The sequence below is a fragment of the Lepidochelys kempii genome, chromosome 16 (genome assembly GCF_965140285.1).
Source record: "Lepidochelys kempii isolate rLepKem1 chromosome 16, rLepKem1.hap1, whole genome shotgun sequence".
In the NCBI taxonomy this organism is placed as follows: domain Eukaryota; kingdom Metazoa; phylum Chordata; order Testudines; family Cheloniidae; genus Lepidochelys; species Lepidochelys kempii.
In genome coordinates, this window is record NC_136395.1 from 25,407,419 (window position 1) to 25,425,607 (window position 18,189).

The 18,189-nt window shown below is 40.0% G+C and overlaps 1 protein-coding gene across 6 annotated transcripts in view; it reads right to left on the minus strand.

The window, feature by feature from the left end:
• Positions 1-1,465: 1,465 nt before the first annotated feature.
• The window catches only part of STRBP (spermatid perinuclear RNA binding protein), a 100,366-nt gene continuing 83,642 nt past the window's right edge, over positions 1,466-18,189 (minus strand). For 5 of the 6 annotated variants that reach the window (XM_073314532.2, XM_073314531.2, XM_073314528.2 and 2 more), the window contains one exon: positions 1,466-13,265. In XM_073314532.2, coding sequence (XP_073170633.1) covers positions 13,171-13,265 — 95 coding nt within the window. In that variant the 3' untranslated portion in view covers positions 1,466-13,170. Of the gene's footprint in view, positions 13,266-15,462; positions 15,906-18,189 lie in introns of those variants that run through there. The other variant, XM_073314530.1, reaches the window with a different exon arrangement.

Consider the following 18,189-nt stretch of genomic DNA (forward strand, 5'->3'; position numbering starts at 1 on the left):
GTAATTTTATTTAACTCCAACTCAAATGCAGTCAGATCATGCTGCATTTTAATCCTCTTTCAGGTTGGTAGCCTCTGACTTTGATTGGCAAGCTCCCCACTCAAACCTCCTGAAATGAAAAGGCTGAATAGCAGGATCCAAAGAAAAGATACGGGTTTTCCTGTTAACTTAGCAGGAGGGCAGTGACTTTCCAGCATAGCCATCTCCCTAACATACCTTGAGCCAACCAGAGCCTCTGAAAGGAACTACCTTGCGGATTATGCTATTAATATATTGCACGAGCATAAGTTTTAAAGTTGTAACCTTAAACACATTGAAAAAAAACAAACGTTCGCAAAGAACCTTAATCACAAGGCATAGTTTTGTCTTAGATTTCTCTGGACACTGAAGTCAACTGCATGACCTCAGAGGACAGGTACTGGCCCATATCTTAACAGTTTGACTAGGAATTCACAAGGCTCTGTAAAATGGGGGGGGGGGGGGGAGAGAGTTATTGTGAGAAACAACTTCTGTACATACCTATTTGAACATTCAACCTGTAGCATTTGTGTTATTACCCTCACATCTAAAAAAGATTCTTTTCTGCACTTGCACACCCCCAAACTTTCAAGGTGATTAGTAATGTTCACCTCTGAGTACATGTGCAGAAGTCTTTCTACAGTAAAAGCAGTACTTATCACCCTCCATTCAAAACAGAGCAGCCATTTTGGCTTAACCTTTCCAATAAAAACCTGTTTATCTGTGGTCCGATATTAAACATAGAAAAAAATCAATTAAGAGGAGAAGGTTGGGCATTTAATGTGAAACTAATTACAGCAGGCACCAGGAAATGGAGGTGCTCCTGTGAGGAGTGTGTTTCTGAGCAGAGTACCTCACCTTAGACCTTCAAAGAAATTTCCCAATTTTTAATAAAAAAATCTATATATGCAACAGTGTAGCAGGAAATTCCAGCTTGGGGTTTAGGATCCCATCACAGCTACAAGCAGCCCCCTCTGCATTTGGCTTTACTGTTTGAGCTTAGTCTGGCCATCCCTAATTCATAAGCCATAAAAGGTGTCCCCTTCCCTGCCAGGAACAGGGTTTTTGTTTTTTTGTTTTTTTTTTTACACATAATTTGTGATAATCTTCAGAGAGCCCCTGTGGCTAGTTTGTGTTGGATTCAGTCACATGCACACAACGTAGTGCAAAGGCATCACAGTCCACGCTTATTCTGCACCATGCATGTGCTCCCACCCCCAAGGCAAGGAGGCTGCCAGCAGCCTCTGAAAAGCTGTGTTACACCCCTGTTTGCCCAGACAATGGCCTCACTATTCAAAGGAGACTGGCCTCTTCCTTGTTTTAGTCTCCCAAGCTTCATGCTCTAAAAAGCAAAAATAGTTTCCCATTGGAAATTAGACCTACACTACAGTTCAGCAAGGTTTACTAACAGAGTTGGACACACGAATTAGTCACAGCAACACGGATCCTGTTTGCAGAGAGAAGCTTTTTATTGTACTTTGTTGGGAGCAAATGAAACATGTGAGCTGTACATACTAAGAATGCAGCAGTGCCAGGTTACATTCAGGGGCAGGTGAGACAAGATCACAGTGCAAATATCCGTTAACACACAAACCACACGCAGAGAAGCCAGCTGAAATCAAGTAGTGTAGATACAGCATTACAGGTAATGAGGCAACTTAACATATAAGAGCATTCTATTTACTTTGCTGGTTGCTTTATAGATGCTGTGGGTAAACATACCCTATTTTAAAATTCAGTCTGCAGTTACTTTGCCCCCCAGTTAAAACACCATTTGGAGTATTCACATTACACTTTTTACAATATACACAACTAAGGTTATTGCCAAGTTACTTCCTACTTCCAATTACACTATTTACAATGTAATATTCAGGAAAAGTTTCAACATCAGAGTGTCCTTTACATGAACTAGGAGAAATTGTATATTTTGTAATGCATTCTATAATTAAGCCACAGGGATCTCATATACTTTATTCAGAAGTTTCTCTCTCAGCAATTCTTTTAATAGAGCAAGTTACTGGAAAAAATAGATGGATTTGTCCAGTATGTTACTGAGAGTGTTCATGGATTGAATAGTACAAGTTTAGATCTTTATAATCAATGCTAGATCCAATCTTAGGGTAAAAATAAATGTTCTAGCCTCAGTGCATGAATAAGTACATCTGTCAGCCAAAGGTCAGATTCTCTATGGATGAAAAGGGGAGTTAGAGAATAGATCTTTTGTTTACTATCCTGACCCGCAAAGAAAAACAAAGTCATTGAAGTCTAGAAAGAGAAATACACAAGTGATTTATAGGATTACATTCTCTATCTCCAGTATGTGTGCATATTGTTTACACAAAGGCTAAAGGAAGAGAACCGGAACCTCCCTATGAACACTGGAGACTAGCTCCTATCTCGAGGCAAAATAGTCCTGTACAGACCCCCATTTGCTGGAGACTGCAGCAATGGGGTGGGGGCACAGTGGCACCACCTGCAGAGAGCTCTCCCCCACAAAGCACATTTTCATTTAGTTCAGTTCAGTTCTGAACCTGGGCATGGCCAGCCTGAGTCAGTGACTTAGGTTTTGTTATTGTGAACTGGCTTCTGTGCCTCTCTAAGCCATGGATTCTCCAGTGCAACTCACTCCTTAGGAGACAGGAGCAGTGAGTTTAGCAAATGAATTTAAATGCAAAAACAATCAATACAGAGTTGTCAGATTCCTCTGACATGCAGCTAAACCAAAGAGGTTTCCAAACTAAAATGGAGGGGGGGAGAGAGAGAGAGAAAGTGGGGCTTGCCTGAGCATGAAATGCTGGTTTAAAGCTTCCCCTCCATCTTTCTCTTACATCCTGTAAGTAGAGTTGTAATACATTTGACTAAAATCACAACTGGGCTTCCAGAATTTTTCTGACTTCCAAATCCTGAATTTGCTCAGTGTAACTCCTCCAGCTGAGTTTCTGCCTCCTAAATCTTCACCAAAGATCCTGCAGCTTGAATTCTAGCTGACAGTTCATGCCATGCTTTGGACAGTGTAGCCAAGATTGCTCACCTTGAGACAGCTTGGAGAGCAGGTCTCAAGTTGGGCACCTGAAACACTGGCCACTTTTGAAAATCTTGGTCTCCTTCTCCCAGAAATGCTCTGCTAAGTTAAAAGGCATGAGAGGGAGCCATGGTACAAACATCTGTCAGTTACTTGGGTGCTTTTGAAAATCCCACCCACTGCCAGTGTCAGAATTCCTGTTTAGAATGTGAATGTTCCTGGGTATCCCAAAATTCTGGTCTAGGTGGAAATCAGATGACTCTTTAGCAAGAGAAAGAATAAGGGACCAGAGTTTGGTCTCTGCCTAAATTAGGTGGAATCCATCATCTTCATGCAATAGGAGAATTTGTTGATCCAAGATATCTTCAGTTTGGTCAAATATTGATTAGGGATGGGATCACAAATCTGACACTGTACTTTCAGAAGCAGAAAACACTGAGGCAGCTTCCCCTTTGCTTTCCAGCAGGGCAATAGTTTAAACTTTAAACTATTTGTCCTTAAGGACTGTCATGTTTTCCACTGTTTAGTTTTCTAGCCAGGTGTTTAAGGATCTCTCTGTCCCTAACAGGGCAGATAACTAGACAAAACTTGAGTTTTTTTCTGTAGCTGTTCAGAATTGCTTTGGCTCTGAGGGCAGATATACCACCTTAAACATGCATTGCCCACAGCGTGCTCTGTATGTGCTGGAGCTCCTGCCTTTTACCAATTTAAAATGTTTTTCCCTAGACAATAGATGTCATTAGAAATCTGCACCAGCCTTTATCACGGTGCTCAGATGCACAGAAATAATCACCAGAAAGAGTTGTAACAAACAGTATTCATATTCACTGCTAAATCCCACTTTTTAACAACAGCACAACTCTGAATACCGCCCTGCATTATTTTGCTTTGTGTCACATGCAATAAAGTCTTCCTTCTGGTTGGAAAATAGGAGGCTCTTTGCAAGAAATGTTGAATAAGCAACATACATTGGTTAAATTCTACTTTTTTGAGGTCAGTTTCTAGAATACCCTATCAAGCTGCAAGATTAATGATTGAGAATGCAGGTTTTTCCACATGCAAACAGCATTAGATTAACAGTGCCAGGCTGGCTACCTTTGTCCACTCTGCAGCCCTTCGTGCGGTAATACAATGTTGCAGGTCTCACCAGCGCTCTGAATTGTGCCTATCATCTTAAGATGCAGTTGCTGTCCACTGCAAAGCTGACACTGTGGGGCCCCGAGTAATTCTGTATGGCTTATGCTTACACAAGCTTGTGCTTTTGAGAACATGGCACAGTGTTCATATGAAATTTCCCTGCATAGTTTAACCAACTAATTCATGGCAATTCTGAGGAGTGAAGCTGAAAATCACTTTGTGCTTTACTCCGTTAATTACGGTATTGTTTTATCTCTAACTTCCTTGTTGAGTTAGGAGAGAATTAGACAGGAATATTTTGACATTCCATTCAATACTGATCTGACGAAGCTATTGGGGCTTTGTCACTACTAGTTATATTGAAAGAGCGTGCCTCTCACCATGCAACTCCAGTTCGTTACAACAGTAACCCCTCTGCTTTACAGCCAGGTTCTATGGCAAGAGTTCAGAGTCTAAGCACAGAGCCCCACTCTTGAGCACTATCTAAATTAACAGGGTTCTGCTGTTAATTCAAAATTCGTCTTCATGGTAACAGTGCATAGAACGCAGTGGGGAATTTCATCTTCTCATTGGATCTCACGCACTGACTTCTGAAATCTTTCCATTCTGTCCCTGTGAGTTCAACCATAAAGCATGCCTCCAGCTCTATAATCTAATCTGCTGCAATGATGTACCCAGAAGTCTTTAGCCTCACTACCCTGGATATTTTAAAGTCTTGAGTTGAGGCACTGACAAATACTGAGGGCTTGTCTACACTACTGCACGGGGTTGATCTAAGTTATGTAACTTCAGCTATGGTAAGTCGACAGCTGACCCTCTCCCATCGACTCGGCTTGTGCTTCTTGTTCTGGTGGAGTACCAGAATCGACAGGAGAGCACTCAGCAGTTGATTTATCACGTCTATACTAGACGCGATAAATTGACCCGTAGTGGATCGATAGCTGCCCACTGATCTGGCAGGTAGTGTAGACGAGCCTTGACACATTATACTGGGTGCGAGGGGAGAGGGAAGAGAAATAGTTCTGGTGACAGATACCAGATTTGCAGCCATAGAGGCTGAATCCCTTTTTTTTACATTTATAGCATTGGCAGTGCAGGCCTCCCTCCAACTTCCTGCTAACATGCCTTACCCGTCAAGGGTGGAGAAGGGAGGTTCAGTGTCCATTTCTGCCACCGGGCCTCTTCCTGCCCTCAGTTCATTCTAATGCTGAGCAGGGAACCTGGTGCTTTCGGTAAGTGGATGAGCGTGCAGCTAGAAGCTGCATCCATCAGAAGTGGTAAGAACTCAAAAGCAACAGAACCATGCTAGAGGGGCAGAGACTAGGGCCCTTTTCTCCCATGTCCACACAGGTTTTTGTTGTTTTTTTTTTTAAAAAAGGTCTGACTCATTCCAGCCAGTTTGCAGCTGCTTAGTTCCCTTTAGAAGTGGTTGGGTTTGCATCTTCCTGCAGACACATCAGCCCAGCTGTTTTCACACACACCCACTTCTAGCCCACCAATCATGAAACATCTGAGTGTTCTTAACCTTCACCACAACATACAGAGGATTGCACCTTTAACAGTCAAATTGCCACGGGCATTTAGGTTGGGTAGATAATGGGATATGTGGCTCTGCAGTTATTACATATTTCAGATGCCTTGTTTCTTACAAATCTTGTTGATAATTCAGCCATTAATAATAAGGTGGCTGAGAAAAGGCCTTCAGACTTTGCCAATTTTTCTGCAGACTCCTTTTAGACTATTCATTTAATTTTTTTAAAAATATACTTAAATAACCATTAAATTACCCTGCCTATGCCTCACAATATATGGTACTAAAATGTAAAGAGCAGGACACCAAATACAACAGGATAAAACAATCCAAAATAGATTTTGGGCGTGGAGATTCCTATTTATTTTGTGTACTCATTCAATTCCAGTTAGACTCCCAAACTAAAGATTTTATCTGAATATTTCATGCAGTCACTGAATTTAAACTTCTGCTGAGATGAACTGGGCTCTTAGAGCTGATGCAGCTATATTTTGCAAAAACACTGCACAGTGTCACATAGCAATAGACAGCACCAACTCTCTTAGCAAAAAGCCCCAGATCATAGGGATGGACATTCCTGACCTTCACACCTGCTTTTGCTTTCCACTAAGAATCAGTTACAAAGTGAACCACCTACCTGTATGCTGAGGTGCTCCTGTTCCAGTGCTTGGGGGGAAAAGAGAGGGGTTTCCATGGCCATTAATGAAACTATGCACTGAGTTGAGATATACCAAGGTACGAAGCATTAACAGGTGTGGATAAGTAGTAGAACAATGGCAGAGAACATTCCAGTTCAGATTTCTGTCCTATGCCAACACGCAGGGTCAATTAACTTACCAGACTCGATGGTTATCATCCAAAATGTGATCTGTCAAGAAATTAAGGATGAAAACAGATGCTACAATCCTTGGGTGTGGATTTCCGTGTGGCTGACAGCAAGAGTTTCTCCTGAGAATTGCTCTGAAATGGCTATAATAAAATTTCCACTTTATTACAGAGATCAGTTTCACAACAAACTAGATTTGCTAAAAGAGCAGAAAAATGAAATCACTGGGCAGTTAAGACAAGCCGTCTGCACCCATTAGAGATAGTAAACATGTTTTTTCAAGAGATTTATTCAGTGATGAGATTAAAGAAGGATAGGTGCCCTCTGAATACTACACTGCTGCCTACTGGATTTTTAAGGCAAAAGGACTGCACATAACATTCTTCATTTGAGTCCGGAAGGTAGGTAGTTTTCAAATCTCCTGATGTCAGAGACACAGGTCCTCCCCTGCCTGGAAACACCAACACTTACCTTGTGTTTGCAAATCATCATGTATCCAAGAAAGTCAGTATTTTTTGCTTTTAGGCGACACTGCCCTTTAGCTGTTTAGCTCAGCCACACACACTGGATTTCTCTGCATGAGCTGCCTCTGAGACCTCATTGGAACCAGTCTGAAATATTAGGGTTTCTTTCCTCAACAGAAGAAGCCTGATTAATCTGAATTTAGTGCAGGCTGCTATCTAGCAGAATTCCAAGCTGCCACAGAAACAATCTCACCCTTCCGTTATGGGTACATGGAGGCAAAGGGTAACTATTAAGCCAGTGGCCCAGAGAGGAAAGATCACTTTTGCTAGAGAGTGGTCAACAAGGACTCCAGATACCGCTTGAGGACTGAGTTTGAATCCTGTGACATATCCCCTCAGTGCCTGAAGTTAAAGAGACAAAGTGAGGGAGGTAATATCTTTTATTGGACCAACTTCTGTTGGTGAGAGAGACAAGCTTTCGCGCTTACACATACCTCGTCTTCAGGTCTGGGAAACTAATGGAAAGTGTCACTGCCTGAAGTGAAGTAGCAGACATTCTGGAGAAGTTCCTCCAGACTTGAATGCTCCATAAGCAATACAAGTAGGTGGAGCATATGTTCACGCTCCCTCCACATCAGAGGAGTTGTGAATGAGAAGATACAATGACAGCTGCAGAACTTGGTCCTGTATGTTGTCCCCTTTGTCCGTAGGAATTGCCAGACTGGATCAGATCAGTACTCCATCTAGTCTCAGGTTGTGGCCAGCGCCACATACTTCAGAACAGCCAGCCCACAGGGAAAGGTTTCTTCCTAGCCCATTTGGAAATCTCTTCATGCTAGTGTCCTGTTCTTCTGTCCTGCCCAAGAGGGGAATTGTGGTCAATGAATTTTTCACTCAGTGGTTGCTGGGGAAAACCACAGACTCAGAGTGGTTTTTTGTGTGTTATAGGCCTTTACCTAACTAAGATCCTCCTGCGGTTAGAGAATATAACCTTTTTATGAGTAAGACACTTTACAGATCACCCTTCTGCTAGAAGGCAAGTGCAAGGATCCCTTTTCTCTCCACAGCGTGAAGACAGCTGAGCTGGGTATCTGCGTGCGATGGGAGCAATAGTCACCACTGCCTGAATGATAAATTAAAATTCTCCATCAAAATTCACCATTTTCTTAAAGCTTTTCAAAAGGTTAATTCAAGGCCATTAGAATGTGATGCCAGAAAGTGCCTACAAAGCTCCTGCTGTAAAGATTCCACAGCTTAAAAACCCCCATTCGGTTATTTACTGGGATGTTGAAATAGATTTTGCTCCTCCCAAGCTCCCTGACAGAGAATCTCATAAAAGCAAAAGGTATTTAGCTCCAGTGCAACTCTTGGCAGCAGGACTGACAGAACATTAAATGGGAGCCATCCTGATTGCTGGAATCATGTAATTAACTCCTGCTGGCTGCATGACAGCAAATTAGACAAATTAGGAACCACCTCCACAGGTGCTAAATTGCCTTTTTTTTGTGCAGGCTGGATTGTGTCCTCCGTCCGACAGGAACCACTTGCAGCAAGAAGCTGCATGCTACACAGTCGCTGCATGTACACAGGAGGCAATCTCCAGCTGAGCAGCACAATGCCCAGGAACAAGGTTGCCCTGTTCCAAATACTGAATGCATGTTAAAGAAGAACACAGATAGCTATAACTGGCACAGAGATGATGTAATGGCAGGATGCACAACTCTTCTGTTAGCTAAGAGAATGGCCCTTTACAACTGTTTATACTGCTGTTGGACACAAGCAGTTTAGCCCAGTGATGGGGTGGGACCTACACCTCAAAAGGCACAGGCAGCTTTTAAAAAAAATATATATCCCCAGCACGTACAATAGGGTTAATATAAGATGACTGACAGACAACAGCTGCCCTTCAAACTAAGCCAAGGCCCTTAAAACATCCTCTCAGAAAGAGCCTGACTGAACAAATCTCTGGTGGTTGGGGAAGCAAGTCACAGAGTCCTTCAAATACCCTACACCACAGACATGAACCCAAGCACTGCTACTGACCTCACCCACGAGCAGGGAATATGATGAAAAGGTAGAGACTTTAAGGTATCCAGGATCTAAACCATACAGAGCTTTGTAGATCCAGACTAAATAGACAAATGCTAGGAATTACACCTGGAAATGAAGTGGAAGCCTGTTTGTTCTCTGGAGCATAGGTGTGACATACCGCAAAGCTTCTGTATGGCTTTCAGACACACTTTCAGGTCACCAGCTGACCACCAAGCCAGTACCATGTCCTGTTCTCCCTTTCCTGGGGTTAAATGTCATTTTGGGGACATATGGAGAAGACAGTAAACTGTAGACTGAGTCAGTAGTGTCTTAGCTGATCACCATCCTGTATGGAGGTGCAGCGAAAGGCAGGCTAATGCTATTATACCAAAGGAATATCCCAGAGGGAATTATTTCTACCCATATCTTAACCTCTCTCTTTCTGTAGGAGTTGTCACTTATTCTCTAATTCAGTCAAGAATCTACCCAATGTCCAAATTGCCCAGTAATCCTGCCAGAGTCAGTGTCAGTCCCACCCATCTCCAATCTAGAGAACATGCTAATGGGCCAGTCAATTATCTGGGGGATTTGGTATCTTAATCTCTTGGTGCTAGGAGTAATTTCTAAAGCACACATTAGAATCAAATCAACTAACTCCAGGGGTTAATGAAGGAAGGGAACACACCAAACTGTGTATCTCCTTGTCTGTCGCTAATTGAAAGGGACTTCCTCAGAACTCTGAGCCAGAAGTCCAAGCTACAAAATAACAGTGTTTCTCCCTTGTTCTTAAAGATCCAACAGAATACACATAGCAGCTATAAAGTAAAGCTTATGGAGTCAACTTTGCATCTAGGCCTGTTTAAATGCATTCCAAGCTATGAAACTCAGTAACATTAGAATTGCAGGCTAAAGGCAATGTATACCCCTCTCCTCTGCTGACTTACCTGTGATTTAAACACCGTGCAGATATGGCGACAGAAGAGAGCACTTTCTACTTCCCCTTGCAGACTACTGCCTGCCCAAGTGCACATCAGGTAGATGCAACCCATGCTAGTGGTCAAGAGTGACCTGACATTCCAACTAGTTTAAGAACTGTGAATGAGAGTCTAAAAGAAAATTTTCAGAAGTGCCTATGTGACTTCGGCTCCTAAGTCCCATTTTCAGAAGTAACGTAGGAGCCTACGTCTCAATGAAAATCAGTGGGACTTAGGATCTTTGGTCACTTAGGCACTTTTGAAAGTTTTACTTTAAGTTCCGCTGACTTTCAGTGAGAAGTAGGCTCCTAAGTGGTGAACATTTCAGAAGGGCATCAGTGGAACCGAATAAGGGACTGAAGCAATTAAATGGGGGTAACCATGGACAAATAAGGAAATTCAGGCTTAACTGTTTTGTTGAAGAGCACTCAATAAATGGAATAAACTGCCAAATAAAGGCCACTTAAAATCAAACTCTCTCAATGAGTGAGAAGCAGCCAGGCATTTTATTAAATCACCACCTGAGCTATTCAGAGGAAACCTGAAGAGGAGTTAATTATAATATACCTTACCTCTGATGTGAAATGTATAAAACATTCCTCCTCCAAAGCTTAACAGAGCAGCCTGCTATTGCTGCCCATTCTCAATACAAGACTAAGCAATCCTCTGCTAGTGAAAGATTCAGACCTTGACTTTAAGAGGGTCTCAGGGGAAGGAGTCCCAAATTTGTGCCTAAAGATAACTGTAGATCCAAATCTGCACTATGTAATAACTGTGTGAGCATTTTACAGCATTTCAACAGCTCACTGATTGCACCCACAATGTAGTTAGATGTTCAAGTGCTATAATGTACAACTTGCTTGCAAAATTGAGTCTGAAGTTTTTTCCAGGTGCAAAATTAGATGCCACTTGTCAAACCAGGCTCTCCCATTGACATTGGTTGAGTTTATAGTTAGCAATTTGTCCAGTAACAGACTATTAATTCTATCCAGATCTTTGCTGGACTGAGTTACTAAGGGTAATCTATACCTAAGATTACATTTTCTGAAATTATGATTTTTTCAGTTGTTAAATAAATGCATTTAATTTACATAGTGTGGTGACTTACCTGCTTACTACAAAAAATACTGTACTATGAGCCTGGTTTACCACTACATTATTCAATGTGCTTACCAGTTTTACAGCAGTAGAATAGTGGTAAATCAAGTCTTTTGTACCTTTCACGTTTGTGTATTTAAGAGTGACTATGGGGCCAATATTATTCTGCATTTAAAAGCCACATTCTAAGTACCATTTTTATATGAAAAGAGTTCTCAGCAACTTTATATTACAATGACAGTACATTGTTATAATATGCAAGAGTATGTAAACCAAATTTTAAAATGACTATTTAAAAAAAATTTATACACATCACATACACTTAGGCCTCAATCCAGAATCATTTTAATCCAAGTAAATTTTTGTAAGGTAAACTTAAAATACAGAATTACTTATTAATGGTTCTGTCTTAATTCCTAGTTTTACAAAACCATGACCAAGCAATTTATTCCATGCTGAGTTAATCACCATCACCCCCCCAACCTCCCTTTATGAATTAATTTGGCCTAATGTAATTTGGTCTCGTACATTTTAACTTCAATATTCTAAATATTACCAAAGCTTTTCCTCCTTCCTTTGTAGATTAGCATTAATAGTTTTGGGAAAAGATTACTTTCTTATTAATTAGACAATATCATGTAGTCAACAGTACATTTCTATTCTGTACACCTATAGAAAGCCATGTTATGGCTTTCTGTACAAACCATGTTGGTTAGCAGATATTTTGGCTTTGGTACACAGCTAAATTTTTCCACTAGAAAGGAAAGAATGCAGTGCTTGATACTCAAGAGTATCAATATGATTAACTTTTCAGACTACACAAGAAGAGATGTTTGGAGCAGAATGATTTACTGGTAAGACTAATGGATTCCTTTTTTCTTATAAACTAATATCTTTTAACATCAATAGTTTTTTATCTTAAACTAAAATAATTTCAGTGGCCTTTAAAAAACACAAGATTGGAAATAAGACCAGTTGATTTTTTTCCTTAAACAATTAAGATTTTGAAATTAAATAAAGGCATAATAAAAGCTCATGTCATATATATGATTCATCACATGTATATGGGAGTTGAAAAACAGTAATTAACATATTCTTCAAGCTGAGAATAAAAATTCTTACCTTTTTATACCATGATCTCTGCTTACAGTCATTACATTTCAGCTTATTTTATACAAGTGCATATGGCTACGAAGGTCCGGAGAGAATGAGAATAAAGTGATATTAACCTGCTGAAAACTGCTTAAAAGTCTTATCCTGCAATATATAGAGGTTCCAACACCATTTAAATAAAAGACTTTCATACAGAGGCATCTGTGACTTCAGTTAATAATCCAGATAATTGATTCAATACCTCAAACATTAATCCAAACAGTTTAACGAAAAACAAACAAAACAAAAAAGTGAACTTAGAACAGCGAATTTTTTCTTAAATTTGCCAGATTCTAGAATGTCAGTTATTTTATAAGGATTTTAGGGAAAAAAATATCCATTTCAGAAGTGAAGTGACCTAATCCTTCCACCGTTTCACCATATTATTGTGAGGCATGGTTGAGACACATTAGTTCAGTTATACTTGGGAGAAAAGGTGGAACGTTTGCTGCCTTTCATGTCTTCTGGCATGTAGCAGCTCTGGGTTCAAGAATGGCCATTGTAAGCCGTGGTGGCAGTTTCTAGGTGAACTTTGATACTAAAGAGCTGAGCAAATTGTTCAGTTAAAATTCTGATTTAAGTGGTGAAAGCTAAGGCGGAGTTAACTGATTGAACTGGGAGCCCCACCAATTTTTAATGAAGTTCAAGTTTTATACATTGGTCTCTTCTTTCTGGCATGAAGAAATAACCAAGAGACATATATGCACATTTATTGCTATGTATCCCAAAGAAGGACTGTGGCTTGCAATAAGTATTGCTTTTATTTAAAAGGATCTGAGTTCAGGGAAAATATCTTTTCAAAAAGGAAAAGCTCAGAGTTCCATATTTGAAGCTGAGACCCCCTCAAAACGAGTCACGTTTGTTCTTGCTTTTAAGACATCTACAATAGCCATTTCGAGCCAGACAACCTGATGGTTCTAGAAGTCAGAGAAGAAATCTTGAGGGCTCAAGTGAACAATAAAAGGTGCGATGCTGAGAGGCTGGCAATAGGGACTGTCAATGAAAAAACCACCTACAGTGGAGAAAAGAGCAGAGAAGCAAAAACTTCATGTTAATTTCAAAGGGATTGGCTGAAGCTAAAGCTCCATTTAAATTTCTCTGCTCCTTCAGCTGTAAGTGGAATTTTCATTGTAAGAGGGACACAAGTGGGCACTTTTAAAACTATCAAAACATCTAAACTTCCAAGGTGATCACTTTTTAAACAAAGAACCGACCGCTCATTCATATTTTCAGTAAAGCAGAGAAATGTAAAATATGCAGCAACGGGGCAAGTTTACAATGTGGTTAGTAACTCCCAACAAATGACAAAAAATGAAAAAATGACTTCATATAAATCATCATATAAATGACGGCCATCATGTTTTTGAAAAGAGCATAGCTCCCTCTGTTTAATGAGCTGGGGAGGAATAAGTTACTGGGCAAGTAAATTTTCAATAAATAAATATTTTCAGAACAAATTGTAGTTTAAAATTTAAAGTCTCAGAAATTCATGGATTAAAAAAACAAAACAAAACAAAAAACTTTATCATTAGCAGTTGCCAATCAAGAACACCCCAAAAAAGACAGGGATCATTTAATGAATATTGTATTACCCAAAAATGGGCTCTCATCAGCCATGCTTTTTCTGCTCCGTGATGGCTCCCTTTCATCCATAGGCCAGCAAAACAAGTCAATGATTTATCAACACTACTCAATTTGAAGGTACCCCCATCCCTGCCGTTTATCTCTCAGTGCTAATTCAAGGGATGCTAATGTCAGACTCACTGCTACTGTCAATAAAGGCTACATACTTTATTAAAGTACCACCACCACCAAATGAAAGCAAGAGCTACAGCAGGAAGAGAAACGTTTATGAAAAGATTTAAGCTCATTCCTAAGCACAAATGCTTGGTTTAAGAACAGCTGCTGTAGTTAATTCCAAGGAAAGCAGCTTGTTATACACTTCACCCCCTATCATGCTGTTCTATAGTTACTCTCCCTGCTATGAGAAACATACGTTGCGTTAAGCCCCGTTCTTACCAAAAAAACCCACCCTCCCCCAAGAATAGAGTCTGAAAGAGAGCAGAGTGTATAAAAGGCATCTTCAATACAGCACAAAACATAACAAACCTACTGAAAAGGAACTGGTGACCTCTGAATGGGGAAGTGCAACGAACAATGCCGCTTATTTTGTGGGGGTGATACCTTAATAAAAAGCACTTTATTCCTTCGTCTTAGAGTCCAAAGCACAACAGCTTTATACACAAGCCTGGAAATATCCTGGCGACAGTACGGAGCACGTCCTCTGCTCTATGCTCTCAGAGGGCGCATGCAGTCCTGACATTATAGATGTCGCCTTACTTGGGCACCAACTCATATCAAAAAAATGAATACTGGCCTATGGCTGAAATGTGTCACTTTTCACAGCAGCACTCAACAAGAACTGGGACCATTAAATAGCAAGTTTTCATGGGGACCTTGTTGCTGCTTTAGATTCTTATAATTGTAAGGGGAAAAGGAGAACCCTTTTTTTAATTAGAGACTGACCACTGAAATAACTGTAAAAATGCTACATGGAAAATCAAGGGTGGGCAGACAATCTTACAGAGTGAAGAAGGCCACAAGAACAAGTGCAATTTATTATTTTTGGGGGGTTGTGGGGGGCATTGTAGAAACATCTTTGGAACACTACAGAATTTAAGCATAACGTTACGATTGTCCTTTCTCTGGGCAATACAGACCTAACTATGTATTCCTCCAATTACAAAACAAAAGTCTTTGCATGGAAATTTCCCTTGTTTAACACAGGTTTCACAAAATATAACTGAATACAAAGAGACCAACTAGTGTTAATAATTCCCTTTGTTTTCTTTTTCAGCATTTTGCATACAAATGAAGAGGCTTCTTGGAAAACGAAGACAGGGTCTACGTTACTGAGCCTTATGATATGCTAATTTCCTTGGTTTTAAAGATGCTAAGGGAATCCTTTCAAGGTACTGATGCTAAGATATATCAAAAATAATAAGCTAAGACAATACTTAAACCCATATTTTACTAGCTTTATTCACCTTAATATTTTCAAAGTTAAATTTTAATTGAGAAGTTTCTATTGTGTTACTGGTTTGTTTTTTTTAAAATAACTACACTCTGACTTAAGTAGTCCTACAACAAATACAGGTCATTAACTGAGTTTCTGTATGACTGCATTAGGAAACAGGCAGTACTCTGTGTTACGACAAAACAGTTTATTTGTGATCAGTGTTTTATATTCTATACATCCTTCACAAATTTAATTTTACATAATCGGATACTTCATTTAAAACGTAAGGTTTAAGCTTCTAGTTCTTCCCTATAACAGAAGGCTGGTATAAGTTATTTGAAAATGAGGTAACATTTCACAGAACATTTTTTTTTTCAAGTTTTAGAGAACTAAATTTGCATTTTGTTAAAATCAAAAAGTAGGAAAAGATGTTTCTTTACAAATGACTTTGCTCAAGTATGTGTTCAAAGAAAACAGGATAAAAAGGCTTTTTTTCTTCTAACATTCTGTACTGTACTGTGTTGTTCAATCAATAGGAATTAGCTTCTGCCATTTGCTAAAAGAATGAGTAGTGGGGAACAGGATATGTTGGGAATTTCATAACTGGTAACAGAACCATTCTCTTGGGTATACCTACAGAGAGAAGAAACGGAGAGGACTCCAAATAAGTTCAATGATCCAATAAAGTCAAGTAAAAGCTTACAGTAATGTTCTCATTAACCCTTTCCAGATGAGTCAGTCAATGAGTTTTGAGGACATTGAACCCCATAAGCAAGACATTTCAACATTTTGTAATGCTTTAAACAGGAGTTTTAATAGAACATATTAGATTTTATTATCGTTCTGATGTTTATTAATTTAGCATGAGCAATATGTTCCAGAAGTAGTCAGTACTATGTTACACTGAACCAGACTGGATTTGGAAAGTTAATTTACATTCTTGTGACGATAGTGGGGATAATCTATCTTGTTCAGTGTCCTGAAGTAATTCAACAGGCCAGCTACAACTGCAAAGATTTGAGACAGTAAATGCTGCTGTGCATAACCGGACGTTCTTTAATAAGTGGCACAGCACAGGTTTGACAAACCTCCCTTTGTATCTGTCCAACCCAGGCACTGATAACTCAATCAAGTTCTATATCCATTTAGACTTTCTGCATTTATTCATATTGTACTGAAGTGGCAAATCTGGAAAGATTAATATCTGCCTAATCTCAGAATTATTATAGCGTTCTTGTGGCCTCACAAACTTCTGCATACTTAAATACTTTTTTTAAATGGTTCCTATTTAAATTCTAATATTTAACCTACATATCCATTTAGAAATCACAAAGCAGCAACAGCAGGTATTCCAGAGCACCAGATGATCAGAGTGAAACTTCCCAACATGCAACAGCTTACAAAGGCAAAGAGACATATTTACCTTACAGCCAGAAAAGCATTATTTCAGTACTTTGCATCACAATAAGACATTAAAACAGAAAAACTCTTTATGCGAAAAATGGGGGCAGCAGATTTCACAAGACTTTGAAGTCAGCGATATGCCACACGTAAATATCTAAGCGATTACAATTCAGGCTCCAACACAGATGTCATTTGAAGATGGAGGGGAAGGAAAAAACAAACCAAGAGGAAAAAAGGATTGTAGGTAAAACTCCCAGCCCCGCTGAAGTCAATGAGAGTTTTACCACTTACTTCACTGGGGCCAGGACTTCACCCCATAATCTTATACATAACCTATCCGCCAATGAGAGATGCCGATAGTCAAGTATCAGCCATCTTAGACCATCCCAGGGTCATATTCAATACCCACTTCTTAATGTTTCATACAAAGTTGAAAGGTGCAAAAGGGATTGTTAAAAAAAAGCCACTGATGAAACAGGTCCTAAACTAAATATGTTAATTTCCTGCTGGGTGAGCGGGTAGAGGTTCCCTTTGTTATTAGTAACAGTGCAAGAAAGATAATCAAGAATACAGAATATGCTTTATGGGAAATGCTAGTATCACCTGCTGCACTGTGAAAACAGATGGCCAATTCGTATCTTTCTACGAAGGTAATAAAAGCTGCTTTAAATCAGAGGAAATTCCTTATCTGAGTAAAGGCACCTCACTGGCCAAGTCCCTTGCCCTGCTCCACAGAAGGAAGCACAGAATAGCAGCAGCTAGTCCTGCGTGGCAGATACTCCTAGACACCACCCATACTAGAGCCGGAGCATTGTCATCATCAGGGCACAGCAGAGGAGGCTATAGCTGTATTTATAGCGTGCATCATGGAATGGTAACAGTTCCTTCCCAAGGTGTAGAAATCAAGTGACCCAGTTCCACAATATTTCCCTGGTCAGATAAGGTTTCTACACCTGTCATGTTATCAGGTGGAGTTACTGTTAGCCACCAATTTCATTCAGATTCGATATGGAAGCAAGCATTAGGAAAATAACGCAGCACAGGAATGGTTGGTTCAGTGACGATTAGGTTTCCCCTTTGAAAAATAAAAAAAGGCTGCTGGAGCTTACTCAGGTGGTTTTGCCATTTGAGAGCTACAGAATTTTACCAAGGTATAGAAGACGGGTTCTGTACATACAGAAGATCAGAACTGGTTCTGAGAGACAGCGCCTTGCTTTACTCTCGCGTGTCGGAACATATCACTGACTCCAAACTGTTTTGCCCCCATTGCCACATAAACCTCATTCAAAGTAACCAAAAGGCCAGTTGGAGATAAATAGGCTTTATTCATCTAGTATTTAAAAAAGCTGGGGGGTGGGCAGGAGAAAGTACTCTAGAGCTATGAGAGAGGCCCTACGTTTATTTTAGTTCATATGAAATATATTGCACTGCCGTCTTAGATTTCACTGGGTTTCTTAGCAGAAAGGGGCAGTGCAAGTTATGGTGCCTTAGCAGGCTGGAAAAAAGAAAAGGA